The sequence below is a fragment of the Arvicola amphibius genome, chromosome 1, assembly GCF_903992535.2.
Source record: "Arvicola amphibius chromosome 1, mArvAmp1.2, whole genome shotgun sequence".
NCBI lineage: Eukaryota > Metazoa > Chordata > Mammalia > Rodentia > Cricetidae > Arvicola > Arvicola amphibius.
The window spans coordinates 153,932,918-153,955,523 of NC_052047.1; the positions used below are offsets into that span (position 1 = coordinate 153,932,918).

A 22,606-nucleotide genomic window follows, 5' to 3' on the forward strand; every position below is an offset into this window, starting at 1 on the left:
ATCTGTGTGTTGACTTGTCTGAATTTTCTGGTAGCTTATAAACTCCCCAGGGGCAAAGTTTATTTATATCTGTCTACGCCATCTTACCCATGCCACATTGCTAATACATGGAAAATGGTCTTTAAGAAAATTTTGAATGAGTGAATATTGGCAACCTCTTTCTTTTCCTTTCTGCTGTGATGTGGATGCATCTGCCCTTCAAAGGGTTCATGAGCTGAAGCTGTGATCTTCAGTGATGAAGTGTGGAGGGAGCAGAAGTTTTATGAGGTGTGGCCCAGAGGTGAGTCAACATATTATCTTTTCATCTTTTGGGGCAATTGTCACCTCTGAGCCACTTTTCCACCATTTAACCCCATCTTTCTTGTTGTGTTGTACTCAGAGAGCCCTAACTAAAACCAGCAAGTGCCAAACCCATGATTCTGAGACTCCAAAACTATGAGAGAAGGAAATGCATCTTTTATATAAAGTATACAGCACCAAGTATTTTGTTGCAGTAATGGAAAGCAGACTAATACTTCTTACATTAAGTCAAGGATTATTTTGTCAGTGAGCACTACTAGATTCTGGAGGATGACAAGATCATGTAGTAAATTATTGCAACTGAATTTGTAATAAATGTTTGTTTGACTTAGAAAAGGGGTTATTTATTTAATAATTGCAAAGTGTTACTTATTTCTTCACATCCAACATACTGCCACTTGATGGACATTTATAGTAAGTCCCAAACAGTGGAATTTCATAAAAGAAATCCCACATGAAAAGTATGCATAGATAGCTTTCTAGGAAAAGAAAATGACATGTAAATATGTGACTATCATAAACAGGCATTTGGTGTTTTTTTGCTATTTTGAGAGAGGCTCTCTTTGTGAGGCTCAGGCTGCTACAAGTCATAATCCTTCAGTCTCAGACTCCTGCGTAACAGGACTCCAGGCATACACCACCAGCCTTGTCTGAAATGGGCTATGGTGATAACTGGGGCCTGCTTAGTACATACACTGCTGTGCCGTCGTTTTCATCCAAAAGATTGGGACACTTTTTTTTCAGGGTATTTCCAAAAAACACCACGCACTTATCAAGGAAGCAGAGCCAGTGGATACTTCTGCTAATAAAAGGGGAACTAGTTGTATTTTTTAGAGATCCTCCTCAGAAACCTTTAGGATTTAGAAAAAGTACTGAACTTATGGCACATGGGTTGCGGGCGAGTCATCACATCTGAACAGGGAACCCGAGGCACGAGCCTAGAGACTGCTCTTCGTCTGACACACAGCAGACTTTCCAGCTGAGAAGAACGGTAAGTGCACACTTGCCTTCCACAGCCTTTTGTGAGGATGGTTTTCCATTTCATGTTCTAGGGCACTTAGGTTAGGACTAGAATAAGGAAACAAACAAACAAACCACAAAGAGGTCCTGTCCTATGGCAGAAGCCACTGTTCTGGATGAAGGGAGGAAAGAGTTCACTTTAACATGTAATTCTGGGGGCATTTGAGGAGCAATCTGTGTTGCAATGCTGGGGGCGGCAAGAAAAAAAAATAAGGGCCTACTAAAAGCCAAGAGTGGGTTCTGAATGAGATTTTAGCTGTTTTTGTTCTTAAAAATAGAAAGCAGTTCCTTTGCCTCTGACCACTTCATGCACTCTGAATGTCCCTTCTCCCACCACATTTGTTCTTTTCTTATAAGAGTAATTTTTGCAGTTCATCAGTTAAGAAACTGCCTGCCACACGCAGAATGTGGTGGGGATGGTGTAGGAGAAAGTCGAGACCTCAGTGGAACGTAGCCCAGTCCTGAGATAGACTGGGACCTGATGTGAGTCCCCACAATTCATGTACGGGGCACTCGCAGCCATGAATTTAAGCTTCTCGTAGGAAGCCTTGAGGATGGAGAGTGTGGCTATTGGTGAAGGGTCAGAGGACACTGAGTGCAACTTTTTCTCAGATGAGATGGAACATACGCAGAAAGAGAGAATGACTAGAAACTTCCATGAGCTTGAACTACGTCCCACACTTACTGAATCTTAGTCCAGGACTGCCCCAGCCCAGGTCACCTTCGCACATTACCACCGCTGCCTTGTACAAAGAACGATCTAGGTTCAGACATCTTGTTGAATCTCCACGTTATTGTATAATTTTGTCCTAGGAGAGGCTGGCCCTTTAGACTGCATTCTTTATGATTCCTTCTAGATCATTCTGACTGATGAGAGAGATGTTCATTTAAAAGTGAGGAAGCATGACTAGTTTTGGTGCTGACCCACAAGGAGTTTGGTGTTATCAGGACTGGGGCTGCTTGTATTTCTTCATCTCTGTACTATGGATAAAAAAAGGACACTATATTTGCCAAAAATCCCATAAATGTCATAGATAATGTAAAACATTGGCATATCTGTCCCTAGCCTGGAGAACTATCCCTCAAGACCACATAATATTCTTTATTCTATATGAAAGTTGGAGCACTGAGCTCTAGGTCATAAACACACATTTTTTTTTGTCTTTGAGGAATGTATTTGTCTTGTGTCAAAAGTATATTTCCGTGGTATGAATGTAGGGACCAGCTGCATGAATTTACTTAGAAACACCTAACATCAGCCTCAAGTATCCAGAACATGACCCGTTTTACCAGAAAATTATGGAAACACGATAGGGGGCACTGTTGATACAGAGTCTCTCCAGTCTAACCAGAAAGGAAGCCAAAAACTCAAAAGACTCCCCAGGGCTGGTTGGCCCTATTGCCATGCCTAAGTGCATTGGCAGACACTTAAAAAGGTCAGGGCTTGGAAGATCAGTTGTTAGAGCAAGAAACAAAGACTGATTTTGAAACTTGGCAGCTCAAGGAAGATGGTCACTGTTATCAACAAGGCCATATTCTTATGGCTTGCTCACGCAGACTCGCACAGGGGATCTGTTTAGATATATAACATATGCAGGTGAATTTGGAGGGCTCTGCTTTGCTGATGCACAGCAGCTCTTGCCTGAAGCTGTCCAATGTGCTGGGCTTTGGAAATGTAAAGAAAATACACTGAAGGTTAAACGTCTATGGTTGTGTCATTTTAGGTTTCCCAAATAACTAATCTTATAGTGAATGATTAGGGTTAAAAAATATCTCTCATCAGCCGGGCGGTGGTGGCGCACGCCTTTAATCCCAGCACTCGGGAGGCAGAGGCAGGCGAATCTCTGTGAGTTCGAGGCCAGTCTGGTCTACAAGAGCTAGTTCCAGGACAGGCTCTAAAAAAAGCTGCAGAGAAACCCTGTCTCGAAAAACAAAACAAAACAAAAAAAAATATCTCTCATCAAAAACTGGGAAGGTAGTAAAAGGCAGCATTCCCCCCAAATTCAGGGAAGCAAAGAACTGGCAATATTCCCCCGAGAGCAGCTCTTAGCTCCTTAGAGAACACCAGAAAGAGGTGGCCACTACTGCAAAGACCGTAGGAGACTGGTACTGCACTGCTCAACGGCTTGGCTTCAAATACAGTGATTTCCAAAATCAACCTGAAGCAAGTGGGCCCCTACAGTATTTATGTAGTGTGTGTGGGCATGTGTGTGCATGCACATGTGTATGATTGATAATGTGTATGCAAGTGAATGTGTGTATGCATAAATATGGAAGTCAGCAATCAACCTTGGGCATCATTTCTCTGGTATGTAGAATTGTTTTCTTGATACAGAGTTCTGTTCTGGTCTTGAACTTGCCAATTAGGGTAGGCTAGTAGGTCAGCAAGTCCCATGATCCACCTGTCTCTGCCTTCCCAGCACAGAGATTACAAACCCATGCCACTGTAATGGCTTTTTAACTTTTGAGTGTGGGCGCTGGGGATCAAGTGAAGGTTCTCCTGCTTGCCAGACAAGCATGTTATGGACAGAGCTCTCTCCCTAGACCTACTTAGGCTTTACTGGTTACAATTGAATAGAATCTTCATTTTCTAAAACCTCTGAACATATGTCTGAAAAAATAAGGACAAAAATAATTACCAAAAGCAAATAAACCAAGGTACACATTAAATTGGGCTGAAATGAAATATCTGTTGCTTTCACGGCACCTTTGTCTTCTGTTGTTTATGATGGAAGTCACACAGAGTTTTCAAACACGTCCATGCTGTTGTCTGAGTGACTCATGTGTGGCAGGGTGTTGTCTCTGAAGGAAAGCAGGGCACATGTGATACTATCAGTTCATAAGAAGAAAGGAGAAGGGACTTTCGTTGTGGCAGAGCAGAAAGGGGATGTGGGAAAAAAATACTGCAAGGTGGCTGACTGTGCAGGCATAAAATTGTTGATGTAGGAAAACTGAAATATATCCAGTATATTTGAGCCTCCAAAAATCAAAAAGGGAAAAAGTAAAAATAATGTTAGAAATACAGATTGGGGTTAAAATGTGGCACACAACTTTAATCCCATCACTCGGGAGGCAGAGGCAGACAAATATCTGAGGTTGAGGCCAGCCTGGTCTACAGAGTGAGTTCTAGGGCAACCAAAGCTGTTACACTGAGAAACTCTATCTTGAAAAAGCAAAAAGGGGAGGGGAATAAAATATGAGTTTCTCTTTATAAGAAATTAAATTGAATTTTTGTATTTTAGAATGACCAATGTGGTTATTAAGTGGGGTAAGATTAAATATACAAGGATCAAATTGACCCAAGGGAATGCTTAGAAGTTATCATATAGGATAACAAATTTCTCTGCTAAAGTAGAAGAAATGTAGATTTGGGAAAAATGATTTATTGGACTTAAAAAATGTCAGTTTTCTAGCATGGTTGACTGACTTAATTGTTGGGCCTTCCATGAAGGAAGGGCATGTACATAGATTGCCACAACACTTTTGCCACAGACAAGATATCTCTGTCTCTTGTTACTTTATTTTTGGAGACACTGCAAATAGAGTGGTTTCCAAAATCAACCTGAAGCAAGTGAAACTAGCAGATTTATTTAAAGTGTGAGTATGCAGATTGTGTGCATGTGCATGAATGATTGCATGCATATGAGTGAAGTTGTCTGAGTTTTAGTAGGATTTAAATTAATGCCAAAGAAGTTAGATTTTCACAAGCAAAAAACACCCAATGTTGTATGTTAGTTTTAGACTATTCTAACTTTTACAAATTTAGACTTTGTGTTCTGCTCAGGGGATGATAAAGTTTATAGATAGGCTGAAATATCCCTATTCAATAACATATAATAAGACTCCGCTTCACAACCCCACAGTTCCAACAGCCTCCACAAGATACACAGACACAAATGTAAGGATGTTAGAGAAACTGAAAATCAAGAGAATATGAGTCCACCAAGACCATACATTTATTCTTCAATAACAGACTCTATAGGACTAGAAATACATGAATTACCTAACAATGAATTCATACCATGTTGAGGTTCACCAATCAGCCCCACATTGGTTGCCACTATGTCATGGTCCAGGGCCAGCCCAGACCTAAATTATTTATGAAACCAGAGGGGAGGTGTGGGAATAAAGACACAATTCACATGACTTTATCAGGAGGGAGTTTTCATGGATCCCTCATGAAATCCTGAAAATTCCCCATGTTTATTGTCCAAACAGCTCTTATACCAAAACATGAGCTGAAAGAGAAATTCATTGCCATTCTGTTTCCTAGGTAGTGGGGAGAATGACTGTGGTCACGTCCACACCTTTCTATGCCCATTCTGTCACATCTTCCTATCTATCTTCCTGCTTTGTATGCCTGCTCTCCCATGTAGACTGAATTAATGCCTTTTTCCCAGGTGACCTCCCAAATTACAAAGAAGAAGCAGAACAACATTAGCATATCCTGACTCTTTGTTTTGGATGGCATCAGTTTGTTTGTAAAGGTCCTATAAACACAAGGGTTCCAAATGTATTTTCTCCTACTATAATGAAATTGTCCAAATCAGAGACAAGAGAACTCTCAAACCATCAAGAGAAAAACATCTCACATACAAGGGAATCATGATCAGTCTTGCAGTGGATTTTTGTTTTCCAGTAAAATACGCTGTGGTCCAGGAGACACTAAGTTGATGTACTCAAAGTGCTGAAAGAAAGAGTACCTGACTATGTATCTTTCAGAATATAGGTAAAGTAAAATGATTTTGCCAGATAAACACAACCTAAAAAAGGAAAAAGCCTATGACTATGGACTAACTTTACTGAAAATATTAGATGGAGATATCCTGGCATAAATTAAGTAATAATAATTATGAGGAATATAAATGCAAGAATTCACAAGTAGATGTAAGTATTCATAACCAATATAGAAAACAGAGTGTAGATTAATACGGCATTAAGTATAATGGTAGCATGGAATTTTCTTGATTTTTATGTTCTGGCATATTTGACCCATTTGGTATATATGTGTCATATTGTATGTAGACTCGCTGTTTGTGGTTTCCATGAAGTCACCCTTAGTTACAATTTCTTCTTCTAGTACTGTTTCTGCCGCCATGATAACCATACAAGGAATAGGACAGACTGCATCGGGAGCTGCCTATGATGCACAGCAGCTGGGACAACAGTCTTTACAAGTGAATTCACATGCATGGAAAAGGATGGCAGAGAAGTTCTTAAAGGGAGAACCCAAAATCCTTGGGGTATGTGATTTTGAGGGAACAGCTGTGCTATAAATCCTCAGATGATCAGTGTGATACCAACCACCATGTCCTGCTAGCCTTTTAATGCATCAAATGGAGTTATTGGTGTTTAATTTGTAGAACTTAGCTTCTCAAAAACTAACATTATATTTCATTAACTTGTATTCTCCTTGTAAATCTGTCCAAAAGTCAGCAAGCAATATCCATGTCATATTCTGAATGTATATTGTCTTTTCTATGCCAAGTTAATTAGCCTATTGCTTTTGTATCTAGCCTCACTCAAAATCTTAGAACATAGAGAAATTGTAGATACATTCCCCCCCAACATCTAGCACACGTGGCTTCTACGTTCCTATCAGAACCATCAGTTAGGCTTGCTGTACAAAGTGCTTTAGGCTCTCAAAACTTTTCCAGATTTCTCCTATAAGCCAAAGGGAAAGGACTACCATGGACAGGTTTAATCACTTCTCTGGTATCAATTTTGTGCATGATTTTTGCATCACGATGGCATGTGTCACCAGAGAAGCAACATCAAGGGTAAAAAATTTGCTTTGATCATGGTTCCTGAGCCATGGTTGTGACACTCCACCTGCTTGACTCAAACATGGCAGCAGGAGCATATGACAGAAGAGCTTGTTTGCCTAATGGTGTACAAGAATATTACAGAGACACAGGTAAGTGCAAAGGAGGATTTCTACCCATAATCAATTAGACCACCCATCAGTGAGTGAGCCACTTTTCCAAATAAGCCTCCCCTATAAAAATTCCAGAACTTCCTAGAACAGTACCCACCCCCAATCTGGGGAATTCAACACACGAGCTTGTGGGAAACATTTCATATTCAATCCATAGTTCCAGCACTAATATCCTTGTTGCTGTCCTAGACAGGGTTTCTATTGCCGTGACAAAGCACCATGACCAAAAGCAATTTGGGGAGGTTTATTTGGCTTTATGCTTCCACGATGTAGTCTATATCACTAAAGAAGCCAGGACAGGAACACAAACAGGGCAGGAACCCAAAGGTAGGAGCTGATTAAGAGGCCATGGAGGAGTGCTACTTATTGGCTTGTTCCCCATAGCTTGCTTATCCTGCTTTCTTATAGAATCCAGTATATCCATCCCAGGGATGATACCACCACAATGGTCTGGGACCTCCCCCATCAGTCACTAATTAAGAAAATGCTCTACAGGTTTGCCTACAATCCAATTTTATGGAGGCATTTCCTCAGTAGAGGTTTCCTTCCTTCCTTCCTTCCTTCCTTCCTTCCTTCCTTCCTTCCTTCCTTCCTTCCTTCCTTCCTTCCTTCCGGTTTTTTCGAGACAGGGTTTCTCTGTCGCTTTGGAGCCTGTCCTGGAACTAGCTCTTGTAGACCAGGTTGGCCTTGAATTCACAGAGATCTACCTGCCTCTGCCTCCCTCCCGAGTGCTGGGATTAAAGGCGTGCGCCACCACCGCCCGGCCCTCAAATGAGGTGTTCTTCCCTCTGATATCTATAGTTTGTGTCAAGATGACATAAATCTAGCCACCACACTTCCTTTAAAGTTTCCACTTCCTCTCATTACCATGGGGGGGAGGGGCAAGCTTCCTGTGGCTGAACCTCTGTGTTACTAACTTAATCTGAATCCTGGCATTTTGCAAAACTTGGTTTCCAAAGGAGATGCCTGATTGCTCACCCTGCATGCAATTGTGCCATCTTGAGTATTTCAAACAGAAGTGCTGAGAGTTCCTGTGGCTCACAACTGCCATGGCCCCATGCTGACCTGGAACTCACTATAGAGTAGCCCATGCTGAGTACCAGTTTTAGAGACCTATAACACAAATTACTGGAGTTTTGAGTTTCATTAAATTTGTATGTGAAGATGAGGAGAATTCTTATTGCTTTTTTATGATATTGTCTTTTTATCCACTAACCTGGAGTCTAGTATCTTCTCACTGTTTGCTAACTTAGGTCATCAGAGGTTTACATTTTTCTGTATAGATTTGTCTATATACTTTGTCAGATTTACACTTAACAAATACCAAATAATAATACTTAAGTTTGTGATTCTGTATTTTTTGTCATTTTACATCTTTATACATTTATATGATTAATTTTAGCCATTTTCATGTTTCCTTTATTTTTTAAGATTATAATTACATCATTCTCCTTCCCTTTCCCCCTCCAAACCCTCCCATATACCCCTCCTTGCTCTTTTCCAAATTCATGACCTCTTTTTCATTGATTGTTGTTACATACATGTATGTATATAAATATATGTTCCTAATGTATAAGCTGCTCAATCTGAATGCTTTCATGTATGTTCTCAGGGTTGATTATTTGGTATTAGATAACCAATTAGTGTATTCCTCCCTGGGGAAGACAATTTTTCTTTCCATGTCAATTGATTCTGTAATAACAATCCTTCAACAATCCTACCCCCGCATTTTTATTTTTTTATTTTATTTTATTTTTAGAATCAAACATTTTATTTATTTTTTGCCTTATAAATAATACCATTCAAAATTTCCACCTCCTCCCCTCCTCCCATTTTCCTCCCACTTCCCCACTCACCCTCCTCCATCACCCTCCAGTCCTAAGAGAAGGCAGGGTACCCTGCCTTGTGGGAAGTCCAAGGCCCTTCCCCCTCCATACAGGCCTAGGAAGGTATGCATCCAAACAGACTAGGATCCCAAAAAGCCAGTACAAGCAATAGAATCAAATCCCAGTGCCATTATTATTGGCTTCTCAGTCAGCCCCTATTGTCAGCCACATTCAGAGAGTCCGGTTTGATCACATGCTCGTTCAGTCCCAGTTCAGCTGGCCTTGGACTAGGACTGAAGTCAACCCCTCATGGTCCTGACTTCCTTGCTCATCTTCTCCCTCTTTCTTCTCTTTAACTGGACCTTGGGAGCTCAGTCCAGTGCTCTGATGTGGGTCTCTTGTCTCTATCTCCATCCATCGCCAGATGAAGGTTCTATGGTGATATTCAAGATATTCATCAGTGTGACTATGGAACAAGGTCAGTTCAGGCACCCTCTCCTCTACTGCCCAAGGACCTAGCTGGGGACATCCCCTTGGACACCTGGGAACCCCTCTAGAGCCAAGTCTCTTGCCAGCCATAAAATGGCTCCCTTAATTAAGATAACTTCTTCCCTGCTCCCATATCTGCCCTTCCTCCATCTCAACCATCCCACTCCCCCAAGCTCTCCCCAATCCTCCCCTTCTCCCTTCTCTTTCCCCCTCTCCCCTTCCCCCTACCCTTCCCCACCCCCATGATCCCAACTTTTGCCCAGTGATTTTGTCTGCTTCCAATTTCCAGGAAGATCTATATATGTTTTCCTTTGGGTTTACCTTATTATTTAGCTTCTCTAGGATTACAAACTATAGGCTTAATGTCCTTTGTTTATGGCTAGAATACACTAATGAGTGAGTACATACCATATTCATCTTTTTGGGTCTGGGTTCTCTCACTCAGTATAGTGTTTTCTATTTCCATCCATTTGCACGCGAAATTCAAGATGTCATTGTTTTTTACTGCTGAGTAGAACTCTAATGTGTATATATTCCACACTTTCTTTATCCATTCTTCCATTGAGGGGCACCTAGATTGTTTCTAGGTTCTGGCTATTACAAATAGTGCTGCTATGAACATAGTTGAAGAAATGCTTTTGTAGCATGATTGGGCATCTCTTGATTATTTTGTTCCATAACAGTTTTATACAAATCTCTTTCCCACTATTTCCCCTTCCCCTTTTCCTTTCAACTCCAGCCCCCATCTTACCAATCCAATCTGTTTCCCAGGGTTGTTTCTTCTGGTACCCATTCTGTTTAAGCAGGGCCATCTGACTTACACATATGGCCTGATATTACTAATGGGTGATCTCAGTCTTTTTTTCTTACCTAGTCTGGTTAACAGATAACAGATTTATTGTGTCTCTTCAGTGAAAAACATAACTATAGATTTTGTTTTAGTTCATTGGTTTCTTATCATTACTTCCCAGGTCTGTAAAGTAGGTAATACAGATGAAGTAAAAGCTCTTTGAAAACACTATTTGCCAAAACTCAAAACCAGACAAAACAAAAATCCTAGAAAATATGAAGGGGCTGATGTCATCAGATAAAATAAATTAAAAATTGGTAATAGTCTATGTTGTAATAGGCCGCTTGTTGGTTCCCCGCTGCTGTGCTCTGAAATAATCATGCAGAAATTGTATTAATTAAATCACTCCTTGGCCCATTAGCTCTAGCTTCTTATTGGCTCACTCTTACATCTTAATTTAACCCATTTCTAGTAATCTGTGTACCGCCACATGGCTGTGGCTTACTGGGCAAAATTCCATCCAGCTCTGGGGGACGGGGGGCTCCATGGCTTCTCTCTGACTCTGCCTTCTTCCTCCCAGCATTCAATTTACTTTCCCCTGCCTACCTCTATTCCCTGTGCAAGCCCAAGACAGTCTTTTATTAACCAGTAGTATTCACAGCATACAGAGGGGAATCCCACATTAATTCTAAACTAGAAAATGGTGGATGCAGAATATATCTGAAGTGAATTCTATTAAATGCCTGATCTCCATTCTAAAATTCATTTTTCCTTTTTGGTTCATTTTTGTTTCTTGAGTTTGCAAATATGAACACTTAGGTAGTTAACGTTAGATCTGTCACCTTTTAAAAGCACATGTATTATGGAAATACATTCTCACTACTATATATTTTCTTTCTTGAATCTTTCAAGTTTTTATAATATTCCATTCCTTTTGTATCCTAGTATATTTGTAATATAATACCCATACTTTTAAAATGGATTTATTTATTTTGTAAGTGTGTGTGTGTGTGTGTGTGTGTTGCTTGTGGAATTCAGAAGAGAACATTATGTTCCTATGAACTAGAGTTACTGAAAGTTACAAACCTTTCTATATAGGTGCTGGGAACAGAACTCTGGTCCTCTACAAGAGCAGTGGGTACACTTACCTGCTGAACCAACTCTCCAGGCCTGTATTCCTCCATTTTCGGGACTTTTTATTAATATTTTCCCCCACGGTCCCAGATCTTAAGACAATGCTGTATTTATTCTTCTTTTTCTTCACTCCATCGCTAGCTGTGCTTATTCAAGTTACATCTTCTTGTTAAAGTAATTATTTACTAATTCCAGGGTCACTCTTGCCTGAGCACATGACTAAGAGAGCAGCTGTGGAAGTGGCATCTTGAGTATCAAAAATGCATCTTGGGAAAGGCTTCGGAACATTCCTTCTAGCTTTAAAATTACTAGCATAGTGATGGGCTTTCTCTGGGGCAATTTTGATAAGTTATTATATCCACAGCTCCGTGGACGAAGGAAACCAAGAGAAGATTATCTAGAACTTCATCTCAGTGTATCAAAGATGGAGAGTGAGAGTAACTTAGTGATTGTATGTGACATGGGCACATATTTGTGGTAAGTGATCTGTTCTTATTTCTTTACTGTCGCATCTAGGTTGTGCAGATTGTGATTGCCCTCATGAACCTCACCATAGGAATCATGATGACAAGTGCCACCTTGACATCCAGTGAAATGCCCCCTGTTTCAGTGTACATAGGGTACCCAGTTTGGGGGTCTCTCATGGTAGGTTGGATATCTTATGTTATAAATGGGTCTAGAATAAGACTGTTTTTAAGATTCTGGATTTATTTATTAATTTATTAGGGGGCTTTTATTTTTTTATTTATTTCTTTTAATTGTTTTTTTAAATAGTTGATAAAATATTTGTATGTTGTACACTATACTTATATCTGCTCTCTCACTGCCCTCTCTCCTCCCTCTCCCATCACTACCAACCACCGTCCCCTAATTGCTCTTCCTCCCACCTCCTTTACGTCCTCTGTCTCACTCTTCCTCCCTCCCTTTCTTCCTTCTTTCTAGGGCCTGTGTAGGATTTTACAGCGTCCATGTGTTCATGGTTGCAATGGCTGTGCTGTATCCAGAAGATGATACCCATCACATTCCTTCCCATCCATTAGCTCCTGCAGTCCTTCCATTCAGTCTTCTGTGGTGTTCACTGGGCTCTTGCTTGCTCACTCTCTCCCCCCACCATGTTTCTCTCTCTCTTTCTCTCTCTCTCTCTCTCTCTCTCTCTCTCTCTCTCTCTCTCTCTCTCTCTCTCTCTCTCTCTCTCTCTCTGTGTGTGTGTGTGTGTGTGTGTGTGTGTGTGCGTGCGCGTATGTATCACATAGATGTCCATTTGGGGAACCCAGCATTAAACAGTCACTTGTTCTTGGCACTTTGGTCAGTTCGAGTACTTTCCTTGGCTGTTCTGCACTGGGGAAAGAAGTTTCTATGACCAGGGATGAGAACTTTAACAGATTGTTTACCCTGTCATTGTATCTATAATGTGTGGTGTCTTCAACAATAGACTCTTACTGTTTAATTCTGGTGGGTATCCAAAAGCAATGACTATAGCCTGCATTATTTTGGAAGCTTCTGTGGGCTTCTTGGCCAACAACCTATGAAATCCTGACCTATCTACTATTTCTGCAACTTTGAGGGAAAAAAGTTGAAATTTCTTTTGACTCATATATAACACAGCAATGACAATGCAATATAAATGCCACAGGTAGTTTAAAATTTTAATGTGTATCAATGAAGATACATTTCAGTAGTATGTAACCATGAACTCAGATCACAATAGTTGGAAATATGTTAACATTAATTTCTTCACAAAATAAAGGCCAAGTGACTTTTTATTTTCAGTATTTTTTAAGTCAGTTGCATGAACGACTCAATGAGTATTGTTGATAGATCAATCTGACTTATTAACATATCTTATTTCTTATAGCAATCTTCAATGCATATTTTCTTTTTCTTTTCTCTCTCTTTTTTTTTTTTTTTGGTTTTTAGAGCCTATCCTGGAACTAGCTCTTGTAGACCAGGCTGGCCTCGAACTCACAGAGATCCGCCTGCCTCTGCCTCCCGAGTGCTGGGATTAAAGGCGTGCGCCACCACTGCCCGGCTTTCAATGCATATTTTCAAACCAGTTGTTAACATGGATGAGGATTTGCTACCATTAACTTGTACCAATTGTGATTTGCTTCTATAGTTCACCTTCCTATGAAACTCATGGGATAATGAGCAAAATGAATATAATATTTTCCCATGTGCCTTACTGAGAGCTTAGTCATTTATACTAGTTTTAAGTGATAGTCTCAGATGTTGGTGCTATAAATTATATTACTGTCTAAGTAGTTATTTTAATAATCACATTCAAGTGTCTTTTTCAAGTAATTATATCAGTTGACACACCATCCAAAGTATCTGGTATCTTGCTTTTGTTTATTTTCATTTAGTACTAAGGATACAAAACAACAGGATACAAAAACACAGTATCTTTCCCCATGGATACCACTGTTTATTGCTTATGTTCGCCACCACTATACATTTTACAGACTTGCCTCCTAATCGGGAAACCTCTTTCTAGGTCTCACCTTTTAAAAGCACCTCCACAGTCCAGCAGCGCATGATAAGGAAGCTGCCTTTAACACAAAAGCCTTTGGGAGACACTCAAGATCCAAATCACAGTACAATCTGGGGAACATCCCATGTGCACACAATGTATTTAAGATACTGCTATGAGTGGGCTCTGTCTTCACCTCTCATTTACATGCATTAGCTAACATCCTGACATCAGAAATGTGTTGAAGAACAAGTTTTCAAACTATTTTGCTAGTTCACACATTTTGGAATAAAGGCAAAATATTTAAATGTAAAATCAAATGCGCAAAACTACCTTAGAAGCCAATATAGGAGAACTATGAAAGTACATGAGTCCAAATGTGTTGACAATGGCCATTTCAGGCAAACGGAAACACTTGCCAAATTGAAAGAACCCAATGAGCCCAAAATAGGCTCGTCATCATCCCCCAGTTATTTTTTCCTCTGCCACCTTTTTATTTATAGTATTTAGTAACTATTCTGCATTATATTTTTTGAAACTCAAGGGCAATTTTAGCAGTTTAGAAGAATAACCCCAGGAAAGGCAAGCTGTAGAGCCCAGAAGTTGCTGAGAGGAAAACAGAGAAGGTAATAACAACCCATGCCGCTCGAGTTAAGTTGGCATGGGTGTCAGCCATGTAGTGCCAAGCAGTCACCTGGTGGGAGGGATGTTTTAGAGAAAAAGCAATGAAGCTCAATGTGCCAAATTAAAAAAATTGTAATGGTTAAGTCTTTTCTAAGTCAGGACACAGACAGGTGGATAGACCTAGCTGAACTATATGCTGGTCCCTAGGAAAAGCACCTGAAGGGTCAGGATTCTGGGAAGGAAAAGCACAGTATGTCATTAAAGGGATAGCTCTTTCTCCTCCCTCTTTAGCATGATTTAAGGTGAGTCTAAACTCCTGAGGGGTGTTCCTCTGGCTAAATGACGAACCAAGCCAACTGGATTAAAGTAGCTATTTTAAATGAGAATAACATTTAGTTTCTTCCTTGATTTAACAAATCCCTAAATTTTACCTCTAGGTAAACAATAATTCACTTTAGGAATTTATGACCCAGGGCTCTGAAACAGTCTTAATAGCAATTTTGGTGAGTGTGTATGTGTGTGTGTGTGTGTGTGTGTGTGTGTGTGTTTATAGTTGAAAAAGGGGTAAACTTCCTTAACTTTTGTGGTTCTTTTAAGATAGTCAATCTGTTTCACATATATTATCAAATTTAAGAATAAGTGTCAATATGTTATAATTTACAATAATGTATAAAGTATTTTATTTAACCTGGATTTTATCTCTTATTTCTAGTTTATTATTTCAGGCTCATTCTCAATTGTAGCAGGAAGAAGAACTACAAAAGGCTTGGTGAGTTGGGTTTGTGTGTGTGTGTGTGTGTGTGTGTGTGTGTGTGTTATTGGTGTAAATAGAGGGGGAATATAATTCAAGTGTCTGTTCTTCCAGGATGTAAAAAAAAAAAGATATCTTAACCTCTAAGAAACAAAGGAAGGGAATTTGTATTTCATCTCAGTCCTGACACGAGGTTGAGCACTGTGGCAGTGATTTTTCAGAGAGAATCTTGGTGCAGATATGGAGAATTCAGGAGAAGAAAAGTCAAGGATGATGAATTAAATCTACCTTGAAGTTTACTATCCACACCCATGACCAGAGCACTAAGCACTTGAGTGACATAGCATTTATTGACTGTTTGATTTAAATGTGTGTTTTAATTGTATCCAGAAAAGATTTTGAGTAGTCAATAAAACAAATTCACAATGAGTTATTTCTCAGGAACAGACAAATATAAAATGAAACATGTCAGGGTATCTGTCACAAAGCCAAGAGAAAGGCCCCAAACCAAGATCTCAACAAACTTGACACTGTCTAGGACAATATTTACATTATCCTTACTTAAAAGAGACACATGTTTAGTACGACGTTTCTAAATCTGTGCCCCAGCATGGCTCCTAGCTGGGACTGTTAGTGTTTACCGCCCCTGCTACATCCTTACCAGATCACGCAGACTTTTCTGGCTTCTTATAAAAAGCTGATATACTTTAAATACTAGAAAAGAACTGCAGGAAGTAGAGAAGGAAATGTGCAAAGGGAGCGGGGTGATGAGAGGCCAGCAAAATCTATCCAAGCAGAAGAAGTCAGGGAATCTTGTAGCCGGTAATGGCAAGAGACCAGCACATAGAGATCTCCTGCTTCTGCTGGAGTATAATGGAAAGTCGAGGGAGATGACTCAGCAGGTGAAGATGTTAATCCCGAGAACCTGAGTTTGAGCCTCAGGACACACAGGAGGCTAGCTGGGCTTTTCAGCTTCAGAAATAAGAAAAGACATCCTACCCCAACATGGAAGGAGGAGAGAGCTAGCTCCCAAAAGTTCTTTGAGCCCTACAGGCATACACATCTAAATAAATAAATAAACTTATTTTAAAAGTATAATAGTTTTGAAATTCCCAAAAAGAGAAATTTGGAGTGTCATGTATCTGTAGGGATAATATGAAAGATTTAATTGTGGAAATGACATTCACATTTTATTTTGAGAAGAGCTTTGATAGACACAGATTGCGATATTTTTGAGTTATTCAAAACAAAGAGGATGAAATGTATAAGGGAATAACTGAAGAGCTTGAGGTGATAGGTGGAGACAGACTTGAGGATATTGAAGAATATTGCATTAATGTTAGCGAAGGCGTATTCGATTGGTACGCTAAAATAACCAGACCAGCTCAAAACAACAGATATAATTTAATAATTGAAAAATGGGGGAAATCACGCTACCGGAGTAGAAGGTTCGAAGTCCAAACGGGTCAGGCGAGCACTGTGCAGAGAGTGCACGCACCTATCTACCCTGTTTATCTACCTGGCTCCAGGCGGCCACACCCTAGCCAGATGTGATTGGCTGAGCTTCCCCATCATCTCCCCCTTTTGTCTAAACAAGATGGAACCAAACCCCATCAGATTAATCAATTTTACTCCTTTCTAGGTTCGAAGCAGCCTAGGCTTGAACATCACCAGCTCTGTGTTTGCCTTCACGGGGATCATAATCCACTCAGTGAGCCCAAGCATTTATTCTTACAATTTATATTTCTGCTCATATAGAGGCTCTTCAGAAAGCTGCCATATGACCGTATCCATTTTAATGGTGAGTGGTTTCTGTTTTCATGGAATTATGGTTGGGGCAAGGCTGGGGCAAACTGACTCAACAAATCCAAGAGTAACACTCTTCAATTGTAGACTCACCTTGAGAGGTTAGAAACCATAAAGAAATAGATCAAGCCTTTATTTAGGAGTGGGAATTATATCTCACATTCCTGGGTACAATGAGACCAAAAGAGAAGAAAATACAGGTAAATATAGGGAATCAACATTCTCACTCCTTATGCAGAATAAACTGCACTGTCTTTATTTCATTCTAAATTAAAGTTCATGGATATTGGGCCCTGTTTATTTACATCAAAACAATTGCATGAGGGGCACTGATAGCTAATTATCATCTCCTCTTGAACATTCTATAAGTATTTATAGAAAGCAATCAGTTTCTAGGCACTCAACCAAAAATGAGACACAAATGATTAGTAGATGGAACAGTTTTCCAAAGTCACTCAGAACTTGGCAAAGATAAGTTCTGGAATTTCCTGCCTGTAACTTACCTATTCTGTGTAGTTTTCCTGATGAAGAACCTTGCTTGGTGTTTCTGAGGGCCTGTTACCTCACAGCCACCCAGGTGCAATGATTTGAGCCCAGCTGTAGAACTGAGAGCTGTGTACGACAGCTTTCTTGGCCATGGGGCCTGTGACCTCACACAATGCTTCAGGCTTAAAAGAGCTCTGTGTTTGCTGTAATCTCTGCACTGCTCTCTTCACAGTACATGATGGGATCATCATTCATCTCAGCCCTCTCTTTGTCAAGTTCACAAAGTCTTCTGAATTGTGTGAGTCTTATGTCAGAGGACCTCTATTAGGAAGGGCCTCATTCAGCCTGAAGTGTCCAGTATGTTCATATCTGGGAACCAGTCATTTCACAGACCTTGAAGCACACACACGCACACACACACACACACACACACATACTTTCCCCCCATGTTTGTGTTTTGTGTGCTGTGCTTGAAAATATGTGTGCATGTTCTCACGAGTGTCTCTGCATGTGTCAGTGTGTGTGTCTCTGTGTGTGTGTGTGTCTGCGCGCATCTGTGTGTAGGCTAAAGGTCATCCTTAGGTGTCTTTCTTGATAGCTCTCCACTTTGAGGCAGGGTACTCATTTTAACCCACAGCTCTCAGATTCAACTCATCTAGCTATTTGTTTTGTTTCAAGGATCCCCTGGATGCATGTAGGGATTGAATGCAGGCCATCATGCCCAGCTGGCATTTATGGGGCTCTCTGGATCTGACCTCAGTCATTTATGTTTGCATAGAAAGCGTTTTAATAGCTAAGCCATCTCCCAAGTCTCTGGAGCACACAGTTTATAAAAGATCTCAGGATTAGTACTGGGATAGTTAAGAAATAGCTCTCTTAGTTCAAGAAGCTCTCATCTTTTTTGGGGGGGAATACATCATGACACATGGAATTATAAGCCAAGAAGCCAGATAAAGCAAGTTCTTTATAAGAGAAGAACAGGTAGAGATCTACTGTGTGAAATAACTGGATTGTACCACATGAAATTCACAAGAATCAGTGACATGTGTCCTTGAAAGGCCATAGTTTCATAGTGTTTAAACTAATATTTGTGCTTCAAAAATGACAGAATATGCAACATTTAGAAATGGCTAAGGGTCAGGCTGTGCCAGGAGCCATGTTCCTAACCTCTTGGCCAGTGCCTCCACACTTTCCGCGTAGAAGTGTTTGGAATGTGTGACTCCCACTCCTCACCTGTTTGCATTATGATTTGTTGACAGGGTCTGGATATTGTGTTAGTCATTCTCAGTGCGCTGGAGTTCTGCATTGGTGTCTCTCTCTCTGCCTTTGGATGCAGAGTGATGTGTTGTAACCCTGGTGGGGTAAGTTTTGGTTCTCATTTTAATATGTCTTTTCATGTTTTCTGTCACTCCGTAATAAGTCACACAAACACGGAACCTGAACAGAGTTCTCCCTCATCACCTCTCGGCTCCCATGGGTGAAGTATGAGTAAAGCTTACCTGAGTTTCCTGTTCAACCACTCAACAAGATCATGTTTGTGCAGTTGGATCATCTGTGGAACCATTCAAAGCTTCAAGCTTCTCTTATATAGTCTTGCGGCACAATTCATAACATCTTTAGTACAGAAATTAGGAGAGTGTGCGTCTTTGAAGGCACCAGGGGAACTGAGGTCTTGAGTTCTTTTGGTTCACACAAATTGAACAGATTCATCTAGAATATTGTTAATTGACTCAAAGTAAACTGACCTATGGCCTACTCACAGGAATACTATACTATTCTTTTCTCATGTCTCATCTACTCACAAGGAGATGGTCACCGAGAGACATCCAGGATTTTTGTTTTTGTTATGGTCAAAGTAGTAAAGTCTTACCACTCTTTTTCTTGCAAGTGACACCCCCTAGAGTCCAGACCAGAGAGCAGTTCACATCTTAGAAGTCTACAGAGGGTACCAGATTTACTCCACTCTCTTATAATAGCAGCCTTCCCTGGCTATAGAGAAACATTGAGGATAAGACCTCTCTGTCATTGTACCCACTTGGGCATTGTCTTACCCTGATACTTACAGCAGAGCCTTCTGGCTCTGTTCAGAAAGATGATCTCACAGAGTGGGGAATGGGAACGAAAACAGAAATAGGCAAGGACAAGAGTATGATCATTGTGTTCTTTAAGTATTGAGGGCTCTAGAGTGAGTTAGTAGCTAATAAAATCCCACAACTGCTCAATAGTTTCATTGCCTATGGGTCCAGTGATGGACAGGACTCACAGCCAATAATAAAGTTATAATAAAATGATGAGATCACTAGGTGCTCATCTATATCCTTCTGTTGCTCTTTCTGGGAGCTCCCAGGAAACACCACATTAACACCACAGGCTCAACCTAAAGAAGAGCATTGTACTACTTCACAGCAAAGCTTATCATGGGTTTGTAATTTTGTAATTAAAGGCTCTAGAGTTGGAAATTTATTGGGTATCACTGAAGTTTTTGTGATTTCACCGAGTGATGAAGTGCTTTGGGATAGGTGAATTCCTTCAAGCCTTTCAGACCTTAGTGCTTACTATATGGAAATTAGTGCTTCTTGTGAATTCTAGAATACTAGTAAATCTGAGAAGCGTTGCCTCCAATGCTCTGAGTTCAGACTTGCTATGGAACTTGTCATATAACGCAAGGCTAACAATCCCCAGGGTCTTCAGCTATTCCTGTCAAATTCTATGTCACATGACTTTTCAGAACAAGGATAAGACTTGTTGGTGCTTTCAGGGTGCTTCTTGCCACTCTGGGCCAGTCTGGTTATCATAGTGCTTTATTTATGGCAACTAAGTCATGATTTGTGTATCCCACTGCCATCAGCCCTAGCAAATTAGTTTGGGAAAAGAGCTCTGTATTTTCTATGAAACATCATTCTAAGAAAACTCATGGGTACTCTCACACACACCTCATACTGTTCCACTCTAAGACTCAAGAGCAGCCAGAAGTTTCTAAAGGATAAAATTCTATAACTGAAAGTGTGTTCTAGGTATAGCCTGATCTAAGGGATGTCCTAGGTATAGCCTGATCTAAGTGATGCCTTAGAAGTCCATCAGATTGATGTGCTGGTGGCAATATGTGGGTAAAGAAAGGAATCCCTGAGGGTCTGTAAAAATATAACAACATCTGATTGACTTTACAGGTCGTGATAATTATGCCGTCAAGTCCTCCCACAAAAGAAACAACATATCCTATATCACTTTAAGAAGGTTTGGTACCACCAGCTCACCAAAAGAAAAATGTACCAGGAAATCTGCATTGATTTTTTATTCAAGAACCATACATGGGGAAGCACAAGACTCCAGCTCTGATGTTGATGCCGTACTTGTGCATGCATGCATGACTGTGTGTGCATGCATGTTTTTGTATGTGTAAATTTCTAATGACATTCTCAGGTTTCCTCGAGAATTTGGCAAATCATTCCACTGACTCTTCATAAGATTATCAGAATGGAATAAATAAACCATCTATTTACTAGCTAAATATCATTTGAACATAGTTTGTTCATACTTTATATAATCTAAACGTGTTTTTATATAATTTATTTATTAGATGTACATTGGTATTTTGCCTGCATGTATCTCTGGGTGAGGGCGTCAGATCTTGAAGTTACAGACACTTGTTAGCTGCCATGTGGGTGCTAGGAATTGAACCCAGGTCCTCTGGAAGAGCAGTCAGTACTCTTAACCACTGAGCCATCTCTCCAGCTCCCTCTAAAAGTGTTTTAAAGAAGCAAAGTAGGTTAAAAAGTCAATGGGTGAGATGATTTTAATCACATGGTATTTTCACATTGACTACATAGTTCTACTACTTTGTCTAATGTTTTCTTTGACTGTCTAACTTTGGCTTTTTGGTTTTTGTTTTTAAAGAAAGAAACAAGACTTTTTTCCCTTAAAGAAGTGCAAAAACATTTTTGCTTTTTCTTTTTGACCTTCTTCTTTTGTAAGCTACTAAAAATGTTCTACAAAATAGCACAGTCAATGTATCTCATGTCCAAGTGAGTGTCTGTCCAGACATATGGATAAGATTCAACTGATTTTTATCCCCCCTCCCTCCTCTAAGCAGAAAGATACCTAAGTAAACTCCTATCTGGTGCCAGGTATGTCAGGATATGACTAGGTATATTTATTAGGTATGCAGTAAACATGTTTTATTCTTGATTGCAGAACAAACTTAAGTTAGAAAGCCTTGCATCCACGTGCCACCTACTGCATCCACATGTGCTATTAGAGAAAACAATCTAATCCAAAAGGCTAGGAAATATAGAAAAGTGGAATGCAATGGAGGATTTCTGATACATCACACCAAGAGTTTTCATCTTGAGAACCCCCTCTTTCTCACTTGTACCCTGAAAACCCCAGAAATACAGCAAAAATCTTCTGGTAGCTCACATTTCTTCAGAAGATAACTAAGAACCCAACTCACTCACCTGTAGTCATTATTTGATAGACACAGGTAAAATAGCTCGTGCACTGGCTGTCACATACTGTGACTCAAAGGTTTATTTTATGCATTTTCACAGTTAGCATACAAGGTAATAGGCTTTGTTGTGGCACTTCCATACATACTTGGCTCCTATTCGTCTTTCTCCCCACTCCCCTCCCGTTCCCTGACCCTCCCCTTCCCTCGTTTTCTCCCTCCATAGCTCTCATTCCGCTTTTGTATCAATCTCTTCTATTACCCTCTCCCCATCTTTGTGCAGTGGATGGTGATTACTATGGAGACTCCCAACTGGTCAAAGTGCATAAAACAAATGTTTCTGGGGGTGCTCAGTCATAAATAGAACATCTGTATCACAGTCCTTCACACCAAGGCTCAGGGAACACCATGGAGGTAGGAGCAGGAGACTATGAGGGCCAGAAGTTTTGAAGGACTGAGGCAAAATAGAGTCTTCTAGACATGGCCAGACAAGAGCTCAGAGTGCCTGCTGATGACCTGCATGAGATC

General features: G+C 40.3%; 1 protein-coding gene across 1 annotated transcript; it reads left to right on the plus strand.

Moving 5' to 3' along the window:
- Positions 1 to 1,173: 1,173 nt before the first annotated feature.
- On the plus strand, positions 1,174 to 20,934 carry LOC119803448 (membrane-spanning 4-domains subfamily A member 4A-like). The gene is made up of 7 exons (XM_038314792.1): positions 1,174 to 1,291; positions 6,401 to 6,563; positions 12,014 to 12,142; positions 15,304 to 15,360; positions 16,985 to 17,143; positions 18,894 to 18,995; positions 20,802 to 20,934. The coding sequence occupies exons 2-7, from the start codon at positions 6,417 to 6,419 to the stop codon at positions 20,862 to 20,864; spliced, it is 657 nt and encodes a 218-aa protein (XP_038170720.1). The 5' UTR covers positions 1,174 to 1,291; positions 6,401 to 6,416; the 3' UTR covers positions 20,865 to 20,934.
- The last annotated feature ends 1,672 nt before the right edge of the window (positions 20,935 to 22,606 follow it).